Consider the following 12,613-nt stretch of genomic DNA (forward strand, 5'->3'; position numbering starts at 1 on the left):
TCCAATTCTGGGAGCCTCTCAGGTGGGTCTCAGAGGCAACATCTCTCTCTCTCTCTCTCTCTCTCTCTCTCTCTCTCTCTCTCTCTCTCTCTCTCCCCGTTCTCTCTGAAAATGTCAGATGACACTGGAAAATATCTTTATCTGTGTTGCAATAGGGTCCCTTGAACCTAGGTCCTCACCATTCAGCACTTAACCCCTGGTCCACCATCTGCCAGCAAGGAGGATGTGCTGGAGCACAGAGTTGGAACCACCATCAGGCCGAACGCCTGCAGTCAGAGGCACACCTTTCTCTGCAAGACGCGCCATTGAGATAACAGTATCATAACCTGAGTGCGCTGGGGAGAGGGCGGGTCTGTTTGTACTTTGGGGTTGACAATTTAATCCACTGCCCAGCATATAATAAATGGTGTTCTTGACAACACTGTGATTTGAAAAAGGACCACCACACTGTCCTCCAGTTTCAGTACAGTGGTCAGTAAACTATATGAGGTAGCCAACACCTTGTTATGAAATAGGCTTTCTCTTCAATGATTCTGCTCCATGATAGGCTGATATAAATGTCTTATCTAGCATGTGGGAGGAACATAGAAGATGTGCACATACACGTGTAGAACATTTTCTATTTATGAGGAGTTTATTAAATATGCTTCTTGGGACCTTTCTTTATTCATTGAGAAAGCAGGGGCAGAAGGATGGGAATGGATTGGGTTTGTGCTCATTTCTCCTCAGCTCCAGCATCCCCATTATGATAAAAACAGTGATTAAGGATGATAAAAAGGACTAGAAACAATTAAAAAAGGGGTGGGGGGGGACACACTATGAATGGATGAAAGAACTCAATAATTTCTGTGACATGAACAATGGGTTTGAAGTACTGATGGATGGGTCAGACTGGGAGTCACAGACTCTCAGGTCCCTTCAAGGGGTGTTCAGTGGTGGGAAACCCGAAGTCTGCTGCAACCCCAGAGGCAGCAGGGATAGAATCTGTGAGTAATGTGAGGTAGAGAACTGAACTCTGGGGTGGGGGGGGGGGCGGTGTGTGATGGTCAGCAGAGGACAGGCCTTAGCCCAGGGGAAAACCCAAGTGTCCCTTCATCGTGAGCCAAGAGCACTATCACCAGGGGGTGGAGAATGGTTCCTGTGGCTTCCAGTTTGTTTGCCACAGAGTGGGGTGGTCTGATAATAATAAAATACCGGCAGAACTGTGAACAGCTGGGAGGAGCAGGGAGAAGGACACATCTAGGTGCCCAAACCCCTATCCACGATGGTGCATACTCTAAAGCGGCAGAGCAAGACGTCCTAGAACAAGCATAGCGGCTTGAGATGTGTGATCAGCAGAACCTGTTCCGTGGACCTGCCGGAGCGGCTAAAGCTGCTTGCCCATAGGTTTGCTACTCTGAGCCCTTCTGTACTGCTTGAGGGTTTTTTTTTAAAAACCTTTACACGTTATATAGATGATAAGATGAAGGGGGGAAAAAAACAAAACATGTAAAGAAAAATGTAAACAGATTTTATCTGGGTGGAATCTGGTTGACAGAGGCCAGGAGTCCCCTTTGGGCCGGAGCTGTGATTGGAAACCCATCTGGTCAAGAATTCCATTCCTCTACACAGTAGTTAGTATTCCTGCCAGCCTAGGCTGTAGTCAGCTCCAACTTAGAGCGGGAAGAGGAAGAGAACGGTCTCTGAGAGCAGGGGTGTATGCTGTTGCTGTTAGGAGAGCATCTTTCTCTAGGATCTGGGTCTCCTCCACTAGGCCAGGCTGTCTAACCAGCAAGCTCCAGGAATCCTCTCGGCTCTGCCATCGCATTACTGGGATTTCAAGTGCACACCACTACACCCAGTTCTTTGGGGCGGTGGGGTGGTTTCCCATGGGTTCTGGGGTCTGATTGGCTGCTCTACAAACGTCTCACAGGCTGAGCTACCTCCCAAGTCCTCTCTGAGGTCAAAGAAGCTAAAACAGGCAGCAGAGGACTCAGAGCAGCCCGGGCATACCCAGAAACACCCAACACACATGTGGCAAGAGAGGAATGTTTCTTTATGTCTGTGGTTTTTCCTTCTCTCCTCCCCTCCCTCCCTTCTTTGGGAGGGACTGCTGCTTCTAGTCCACCATGACAATCTTTGGGACACAGACAGCTGCCACCTAGAAACACTGGAAGGCCATCAGCTGATGCTCCGTTGGGCCACCCTCAGGCCACTTAAGGCTTTTTATCCTGCTAACCAGTTCCAGTCTGAATTACCCCAGTGAAATCACATCCTAGTGGCCATGAGGGCTCATGAGGGGAAAGTCCTCCCTCCTTGAGAGCTGTGTTTGCCAAGTCAGAGCTGGGTGAGAGCCGGAGCAGCCATGAGCTGGGGGTTCGTGCGTCAGACCGGCCTGGCAGCTTCAGGGCCAGCCAGTGCTTCTGTGGTCTAATGCCAGTTACCTATAGCTCCAATGTCTAGACTAGGAAAAAGAACAAGTCATGAACATGACAATGAAAACAAACCAACCAAAACTGTGTCTGGGGTGTCCTTTGACCCTGCCCCATTTATCCTGACTTCTCAGGGGTCCCTCACCCTGAGTGCTTACTGTACAGTTAGCTGTCCTCTGTACTGTACAGTTAGCATGCCACTGAAACTTGCCTCGGACCCCAGACCTCCCTCTACCATCATGGGCATCCTCTCAGCCTTCCTTGGGTCTTTAATGGTCACTTCAATTTCTCTGCTTCTTTCTCCTTTACTCTCCCTGCCACACCATCATCATTTGTTAGGGCTGAGGGATGGAGCTGTGAGCATGACCTGCACATTTGGATGCCTGAGGGTCTCCCTCACATCCAACCCTGCAAGAAAGGTCCGCAGCAGGGGACGCCTTTGCTAAGTTCCTCTGTGAGATGTACCTGTAAAAGTCTCTCTCTCTCTCTCCTCTCTCTCTCTCTCTCTCTCTCTCTCTCTCTCTCTCTCTCTCTCTCTCTCTCCTTTCGTCCCTCCCTCTCTCCCTCCCTTCTTGGAATAGCATGTACACACAAATCTAAATATTTACACAGGTTTTAAACTTTTCAGCATAGGGCCCTTGAGTAAACAAACATCCTCACAATGTTGTCAATGCTCATACTTTAAAACAACAACAAAACCAGAAAACTTTGCGGAATGCCCTTCAAAGTGTCAGGATATTATTTTGAAAAACTTCATGCCTGTGACTCTGTCTCCAAGGGAATTTTCCTTTAGTCAATTTTATTGAGGTCTACTTTGCTTATAATAAAATGCACAGACTTTAAGTACAGACTCTACCTGTATAAATACCACTGATATAAAAATGTAGACGACATCAACCACATCAGAAAGTCCCTGTGTACATAGTTGCAAATTTTTAACTTTTGTGGTTTGGGGTTGGAATACTCAGGAGCCAGGGGGACAGCTGAACCGTGCTTACAAATTATAGCCACATCAAAGGGGAGTTTTATACATGACAGAGACTGTTCATTGCAATGAACCTGCAGTACCCTGAGTGATTCTTCTGACAGCTGAAGACTCTAGACCACAGGTTATTGTGACATTTTGAAGACATGATGCTAACCTGCTTCCTCTAAGCCAGAATTGCCTCAAGCACTAGGGGATAATTTGTTCTCAAACTCTCCAGTCATGTTTTCTCCTGGAAGTCTAGAGCCTGTTGGGGAAATATCAATAAAGAAGAAATCTTGTGTGTTGTACGATCTATAGAAGCAAGAAGTGCCTGGGAACAAAACGAGAATAGAGCGAGGAGATGGAAAGTCATCATCAGACTGCGTCTTTGTTTACCTTTCCTTGTCTTTCTGTGAAGCATTTTGGAGCGTTCTTTCTTTTGTTAAATGGAGTGGAATGGAACACCTAGCTTCTTAGGTAAAGGATGGGCCAGGTTCTGGGGACCTCAGGCAAGTAAAGAACTTGCCTTGCAAGCAGAAGGACCAGAGTGCAATCTCCAGCATCCATGTAAAATCCATGTGTGGTGCTGTGTGCTTGTAAGTTTAGTGCTGGGTTGTAGACACAGTGGATCCCTGGAGTGGATCCCCATGGCCAACAAGCCTTGCCTAATCTGCCAGCTCCAGGTCCCAGTGAGAGTCAAAAAACAAAGCAGGTGGCTCCTGAGGGGTTGACTTCAGATCTTCATGTGTTATGTGCACACACACACACACACACACGGGGGGGGGGGNGAATTGGCTTAAACAGAGCTGAGCGGGTCTTTCATGAAGTCTTTGATGTGCTAACATAATTGCAGCTTTTCCGGAGGGAAGGCTGTAGTATGCATCAATCTCCAGACTTTTTTCTCCTGGAAATCCCACTGGATTTGGCGTGCGTGGAGCAAGGAGCCATCTTTACAGTCCCCTGAATGTAGCACATGCAGCTTCCGCTTCTCATGGCACAGAACCGAAAGCCACAGAGAAGAAGTTCATTACGAGGGGCGAGGAAGGGAATAAGGTCCGGCAGCTTGTGGGTCCAGCATGTGGCCAAGAATCCCAAACACAATCCCTGGATAATCCTTTCCACTGGGGTATTACAGCCCCTGGGTACTGTGGCTCAGAGTGACCCTGTTGGTAGCCAAAGATTCCATGCGGAGCCAGGATCTGAACCTAGGCCTGTTTGCCTCCCAAACCCAAATCTTTGTACACCAGGAGGGCTGTCCTAAGAGAAGTAGAGAGAGGCTGTAACTCAGCCAGCATGTCCCCACTTCTCCACTGTCAAGCTACATGTCCCCTCAAGCCACATCCTCTTCAGGGGGTAGCATTTACCACTCCCCCCCCCCAGCAGGTGATCATTTTTCCTCTCCTGCTGGTTATGAGTGAGTATTTGGTAAGTCAGAGCAAACAAGGACATGGTCTCCTGGTTCTGTCCTCATGAAATGGTATGCAGGGCCAGGTGCCTGTAACCCTGGGAGTGGCCCCTTCCAGCAAGCTCTGCCAACCCACCCCTCTATGGCTTCCTCTTTCCCCGGCATTTTCTCCCGCACATCCCACTTGTCTTCATCGGCTGCGTCCCCTGGAGGATGGGGCTCAGACCCACATCAGTACCTCTGTCAGAGCATCCATGAGGTACCCAGTCTGGCCACAGCTGCAGTGGCTTCCGCTGACGTGAGCATTGTGACAAAGGGACATAGAAAGGGTCCTCACTGTAGCCCAGGGGTGAAGATGAGGAAATCCAGTACTTACTGGAAATAGCAAAGGAGTATCTTTCAGGAAAGGCTCTGAGGCAGTTTCTCTTCCACCATCCCTGTCTTCCTCTCAGGAGACAACAGAGGAAGTTGGTAGGAATTACTCACATCTGCTAATTCGTTACTAATTGAAAGGGGGGGGGGGGAGATGGGTCTCCTCGAAACTCAACGCTCAGAAGCTAAAGTATACTAACTCTGACCTTGGGCCCCCTTTCACGTCTGGCCTTGCCTCCTTGGCTTCTGTATTTTATTCCATTTAGAGTTGATGACCGCTCAACTTCTGTGGGAGTCTTTGATCTGATCCCTTTTCACATGTCCTGCAAGACTTCCCTGGCATCACCAATAGCATCCGCGACACCTTTATCCTATCTTCACTAATATTCACTGGCCTAGTTAGCATCACCTGTCAACTTGACCTAGCCTAGAATCATCCTCCCGCCCCCCAACCCCCCCCCCACAAAGAATATTCGTTGAGTAATTGTCTTTATGGAGTTGATCTGTGGGCATGTCTGTGAGGCCTTGTCTTGATTGTGAATTAATACAAGAGAGCTCACCCCATCGTGATGGCACCATTCCCTAGGAAGGTGACCCCTGCGCTGTTTAAGGAAGCTAGCTCTGTAAGAACAAGTCTGAGAAAGCCAGAGAGCAGTGCTTTTCATGACTTCTGCTCCAAATCCCTGTTCGAATTTCTGCAATGGCCACAGTTTCTCCATTTTGGAAAACAAGCTGGGACAAAAACTCATCCTCAAAACCTGTTTTATTATAGTATATTAAAAATAGGGGCTGGAGAGATGGCTCAGCGGTTAAGAGCACTGGCTGCTCTTCCAGAGGTCCTGAGTTCAGCTCCCAGCAATCACAATGATGGTTCACAACCATCTGTAATACGATCCAATGCCCTCTTCTGGTGTGTCTGAAGACAGCTACGGTGTACTCATATACATAAAATGCATAACTTTAAAAAGATTAAAAATATTCCGGCCAATGAAAGGAAACACAGGAGACACTTTCTGGGAGGCAGGACTGGAGAGAGTCCTCTGGCCAGCAGGCTCTCCGCTGCTTCTGGTTGTTGGGGCTCAGAGGCAGGCAGCACTTTGGAGAGCTATCTATTTTCCTGAGTACGGTGGCCTTCTTGAATTTAGAGGCCATGAGTACAGATGGACATGCAGTGAGTTCTGGATTCTGTCACAGAAGCCTCCAGTTGACCTTGCCAAGGTTCTGTCTGAGCAGCTAGGACATTCCACAGGCTAGAGGGAGCCCCCAGCAGCGAGACCAGCTCAGTTTTGGAGGGAAATGACAATGAAGGTGGAGACTCAGTTGCTCTTCTCAGACACCAGCCTTTGAGTCCAGAGAATAACTTTAGTAGAGTATGAAACATAACAGCACCCTACCCTTTCCTGGAGGAAAAACACTACCCAAAGGAAACCTTCCAAGCACAACCTAAGGATGTGGGACTTGTGGCTTGGTGCCTGTTCATGCAGCAGCTGGGATCCCAGGGGGACACAACCTGGAGCTGAGGACACCATCAAATTCTTCTTCCATATTGCAAGATGATATCTAACCCTGTCCAGTATGGAACTCACATTTGCTCAGTACACATACAGGACAAGGCATGTGAGGCCAGCTGGGACACAGTGACAATTAACCTCTGGGCATTTCTCCAAGGCCTTGAGCATCCATCCAGTGGGAAATATGGCCAGTCAGAATGTTCTTGATAAGAGGTCAAGATATCCCTGATAAAAGCCCGGTAAGGCAGAATGAGGATATTCATTTAAGTAGATGGTTGGAGGACTCTGTGAAACCACCTTCCTGGAGACATAAGAATTTCCTGGGCCTTGGAGGATGGAGGTTAGGAATGAAGGACATGCCAGGAGAAGTGGAACATCCAAACCGAGGTCCAGATTGAGTGGAGAATGGCCTTCAGCCCTCTCATGGCACAGCAGGAAGACCAACTAGCAGTTCATGATAAAATCACGATACAGTTAGGGAGCAACTCAAGGTGGCAAAGGGTGTCTAAGTGGGGACCTTGCTTGGGGATGGCATTTCCCATGGTTTTAGTGGGCTCTTTGTGACAACAGTTATAGCTCATTAGGTGAGTGCTTGCCCTGGTCTGCACAAAGCCTTAGGTTCAACCTCCAGGACAGCATAGAAACAGAATGTGGTAGCACAGGCCTGTGAGCTCAGCACAGAGTAAAGGTAGAAGGATCAGAAGTTCAAGGTCATCCTCAGCTTCCGAGAGAGTTTCAAGCCAACTTGGGAGACAAGAGACAGGGTCTCAAAAAAAACAAAAACAAAAACAAAAACAAAAACAAAAACAAAAACAAAAAGCCAGTAAATTCAGGAGTGACTAGCACTTTCAGACCGTTTGCCATGGGGTGGAATATGTGGTATCTGATAGAGTTTTAACCCTCAGAACGTTCCATGAAGTGTTTCCACGAGGAGCCAGTGCCAACTGTCCCAGAGAGCCCTGGATGGAAGGCTGGGCAGGCACCTGGGTCACTTGGCAGAGACCTCACAGGCCTGTCATCTGTCCCTCCAGGTCTTCGTGCTTTGCCATGGCCTCCTACAGCTCTGCCAGCTGCTCTACAGTGCCTACTTCAAGAGCAGCCTCACCACTATCGAGAAGCGCTTTGGACTCTCCAGCTCTTCCTCCGGTCTCATTTCCAGTTTGAATGAGGTGAGTGGGAGGCCCTTTATTCTAAAAGATTTTTAAACTCAGACATGTGTACTGTGTGTGTGAATATTTTGCCTGTATGGGTGTATGTATGTATATATGTATGTATGTGTAGCAGATAGATATTTGCTGCCTGAGGGACCAGGAGAAGGCATTGAATCTCCTGGAACTGGAGTAATGGATGGCTGTGACCACTATGTAGTTGTTAGGAATTGAACCTGGGTCTTCTGCAAGAGCAGCAAGTGCTATTAAATGCTGTCGCATCTCTCCAGCCCGAGTGGGACGCTTGCTCTTGACAATCTTTCATTGTATGTAGTGACCTATCCTCGGAGAGGTGCGTAACAGGGGCGGGGTTTACCTCCTAGTGCAGAATACCACCCCTAAATTTTGACCTTTGATTCAATATTGTCCTCATAGACAACAGACAGCAAGGAAACAAACCTTTGCCATTTATGTCACCAAAGCCTGGCCCTGGCCCTTGGAAGTCACCCACAGCTCTTGGTGAGTCCAGACACTGCCTCTGGATTCTTCTCACACCATGTTCTAGGCTCCTCACTATATGTATATGATAGACCCTCTTTTACAGCAGTCAAGAGTACCCAAAACTATGACTCCCACATCTAAACTTTTATCTGCATCATTGAATGCTTGGAATAAAGCTGTGGTCCAGGAACACATGGAGTTTGTAGGCTGCTGTTGCTGCTGGCGGTGGTGAGTGTGTGTGTGTGTGTGTGTGTGTGTGTGTGTGTGTGTAGCCAGGGGTGTGTAAAGAGAGTCCAGCCTGGTGCCGGGTTGGGTGAGGCCATCTGAGTGTGTGGTGAGTACAGACCTTCAGACTGAAGCTCCAATCTCAAAGCCTTCCTGGGCCCAGGTGATATGAAAGGGCACAGAATGCCTATGGCAGTTCAAAGGCAGGTGAGGGACTCCAACAGAGAAGCCATGGGTATCTTGGCCTTGGAAAGCAGCAGCTCTTATTATCCACTCTGACATAACATTGAAGGATGAACAGACAAGGCGGGTTGGATCCCTAGATCCCTAGGTGTCAACCCCTAGTCTCTAGAGCCCTTTGGTTTTGAGACACCGAAGGGCAGAGTGTGTTCGTAATGGGCTTTATGTCAGATTGCAAATGTTTAACACAAGCGAGTCGATGGAGCTGTTCTAGAGTCACTCTGAGGGTGAGACCTGGAGTCCTCTCCTTGGCTAGAACAACTGCAGCTTTGAGGTCCAGTAACCCACAGAGAAACCAACCATGGCTTCTACAGATGAGTGCATGCCCACATGCCCCGACCTTTTCTCCTGGATTTGTTTTGGACCCTTCCACCATATGTCATGCAGACCCTTTCGAGTCAGCTGACAGCTGAAATGGTCCAACACTTTAGTCCACATGCAAAAAAAATAATAGAGATGCTAAAAGGAAAGAAACAGAACCCAAGATGCTCAAGAAGAAGCTTTCCTTCTTTCTGGATACCTGCTGCAGAATGTTCTAGAACCCTCAGGCTGGAGGGCTCCCTGATAAAGCCAGGCTGCCTCCGCATACACCTCACATACCCTCACAGTCTCCTGTATGTGCCGCAGCCTCTGTCTGTTGGTCATGCTCCTTGACGCATGTTAATGAGTACCATCTTTGGGCCAGACACTGTCCTAGATGCTGGGGAGTCAGAAAGGAACAGATAGAAAAAAAGCTAAGACAAAGGGGTTGAAATAAATTTCTAGTAGGTAGATGGTAGGCTCCATGAGAAGGTGGCATGGGAAAGGGAGGACATGCGGGGTCAAAGTGGTGGACACAATGGGACATCCCTTCTAAGGAGCACCAGGAACAGTGTTCTTGATGTCCACACTGGACAGGACTTGGAAGTAGTATGGTCCTTGTCCTTTGTTTTGAAGAATTTAGCATGGGGATGGGGTGGGTTAGAGTTATTGGGGTAGAAGCCCATTCTTCCAGAAGATTGTTCTAGGACAGTGTAGACAGTCTAAAATGGGCCTCCGTGGTTCAGGTTACCTCCTGACTTCATGCATGGAGCTATGACACTGTTTGACCGTCAAGTTCTAGTTTTCTTTCAGTTGCCCCGATAAAGACCATGACCAAAAGGAACTTGGAAAAGAGAGTGTTTATCTAGCTTACACTTCCATCCTAGGTCATCGTCACAGGAAGCCAGGGCAGGGACTGAAGCAGGAACAGAGACAGAGATCACACAGGAAAGCTGGCTTCCTCCTCCAGCTTGCTTAGCTTGCTTTGTTATTATAACCCAGGACTGCCCGACCAGGGATGGCATCACCCGCAGGAGGCCAGGCCCTCCCACATTAATCATTAATCAAGGTAGATGTCCCACAGACTTGCCTACAGGCCAACTGATAGAGATATTTTCTTGATTGAAGTTTCCTCTGCCCAGATGACCCGAGTTCACGTCAAGTTGACAAAAAATTAACCAGCAGAAAGTATACATTGAGAGTAATTGCATGGTGTCTGGGGCCATGCACATTGCTTGGTTGTTGTTTTGACGTTCAGTCCAGAGTCCCTGGGTCCATTACTTTGGACCTCATTTAAGTTAGAAGTTTAATTTAAAAATATATGCTACTCCAGCCACCAGCCAGGATTGGAGGCTTCCTTGGACTTTTACCCCCAAAGACTTTTCTAGAAGGGCTAGGGGAAAAGCTCAGTTGGTAAGGTGCTGGTTATGCAACCAGGAGGGCCCAAGTTTTCCCATTCTAGAACCTACATTTAAAAAACCAGGTGTAGCCGGGAGTGGTGGCGCACGCCTTTAATCCTAGCACTCCAGAGGCAGAGGCAGGCGGATTTCTGAGTTCGAGGCCAGCGTGGTCTACAAAGTGAGTTCCAGGATAGCCAGGGCTATACAGAGAAACCCTGTCTCAAAAACAAAACAAAACAAAACAAAACAACAACAACAAAACAAATAAAAAGCCAGCTGTAGTAGTGGCATGTGTCTATACTTCTAGAGTTGGGAAAGTAGAGACAAGGGGATCCCTGGAGTCAACCAGCCTGGAGTCAACCAGCCTAGACTACTTGCCTAGCTTCAGGCCAGTAAGAAACTGTTTGGGGGGGAGGGGAAGGGAGGGAAGCAGGGAGAGAGAGGGGGGGAAGGAGAAAGGGAGAGAGAGAGGGAAGGAGGGAGGGAGAGAAAGAGAGGGAAGGAGAAAGGGAGAGAGAGAGAGGGAAGGAGGGCGAGAGAGAAAGAGAGGGAAGGGGGGAGGGGGGGGGGGGGGGGGGGAGAGAGAGAGAGAGAGAGAGAGAGAGAGAGAGAGAGAGAGAGAGAGAGAATTTTATTAGGGTTGATTAAAGGAGTGTAAGTGAGGGTTTGTTTATAAGAACATGGGCACCTTACCACAGGCTTTTCCACTGAAGAAAACATAGCTCTCCTCCCTACCAACCCATTAACTGATTGTAAATTGTTGTTGTTCTAAATTGTTTAGTTTGAACTTTATACAAATTCTAGATAGCTCTTTGTTGATATAAGCTGAACAACTATTCCCCCCCCCCGTCTCTAACTCATCATGCATACTCTTTTTAACAGACTGTATATTACTTCCAGAAGAGAAAGAGGTTTTAATTTTGACAAAACTCGATTTTTCCTTATTTTTTTCCTTCCATGACTCATTCTTTCAGTACTGCACTTAAGACCTCTGCCTAACCCCAAGAGAGATTTTCTACACACTTTCAAGGGGTGTCTCCATTTTTTATATTTGCATGTCGACTTACGATCTGTTTTGAGCTGCTTGTGGACGTTGTACATCGTGGTGCGGAGCCTAGTGCGCACCACGATGTACAACGTCCACAAGCAGCACACACACAGAGAGAGAGAGAGAGAGAGAGAGAGAGAGAGAGAGAGAGAGAGAGAGAGAGAGAGAGAGAGAGAGAGAGAGAGAGAATTTTATTAGGGTTGATTAAAGGAGTGTAAGTGAGGGTTTGTTTATAAGAACATGGGCACCTTACCACAGGCTTTTCCACTGAAGAAAACATAGCTCTCCTCCCTACCAACCCATTAACTGATTGTAAATTGTTGTTGTTCTAAATTGTTTAGTTTGAACTTTATACAAATTCTAGATAGCTCTTTGTTGATATAAGCTGAACAAATATTCCCCCCCCCCGTCTCTAACTCATCATGCATACTCTTTTTAACAGACTGTATATTACTTCCAGAAGAGAAAGAGGTTTTAATTTTGACAAAACTCGATTTTTCCTTATTTTTTTCCTTCCATGACTCATTCTTTCAGTACTGCACTTAAGACCTCTGCCTAACCCCAAGAGAGATTTTCTACACACTTTCAAGGGGTGTCTCCATTTTTTATATTTGCATGTCGACTTACGATCTGTTTTGAGTTAACCATTTATTTATAGATGCCATTTTCTTAGTGATTTCCTTGAAGGACGCCTCCCCATTCTGTGAGTCCCTCTCTAGTTTTATAAATCAGAACCAAACCCTTCCATAATGTAAAATTTAAGAGCTCTTGCTGTTTTGCTCATTTCTAGGAGATAGGATTTGTTTTCAAATTTTTCAGCCCCAATTTTGTGATTTCTTAATGCTTTTTTTACTTTTTTATATACATATACATAGGTATGTGTCTTTGATGTCTTCAAGTATTAAAATATATTTATGTATGTAGTCTGTTTTGATATTGTTCCAGTAGCTCAAGCTTTAAGAATGTGGCCCTGTCCCCTTCATTTTGCCTGCTTGCTCACGTTCCCTGTGGGTCCTCCCTTTGTATGTTTTATCAGGTACCATGGAGCAAACTATAGTAAGTTATATGTGTACGTTATATGTGGA

General features: G+C 47.1%; 1 protein-coding gene across 1 annotated transcript in view; it reads left to right on the forward strand.

Moving 5' to 3' along the window:
* Slco2a1 (solute carrier organic anion transporter family member 2A1) overlaps window positions 1-12,613 on the forward strand; it is an 80,311-nt gene that overhangs the window by 36,476 nt on the left and 31,222 nt on the right. The window contains exon 2 of the mRNA XM_029543591.1: window positions 7,698-7,835. Coding sequence (XP_029399451.1) covers window positions 7,698-7,835 — 138 coding nt within the window. The remainder of the gene's footprint in view (window positions 1-7,697; window positions 7,836-12,613) is intronic.

This window comes from Mus pahari, chromosome 10 (genome assembly GCF_900095145.1).
Source record: "Mus pahari chromosome 10, PAHARI_EIJ_v1.1, whole genome shotgun sequence".
In the NCBI taxonomy this organism is placed as follows: domain Eukaryota; kingdom Metazoa; phylum Chordata; class Mammalia; order Rodentia; family Muridae; genus Mus; species Mus pahari.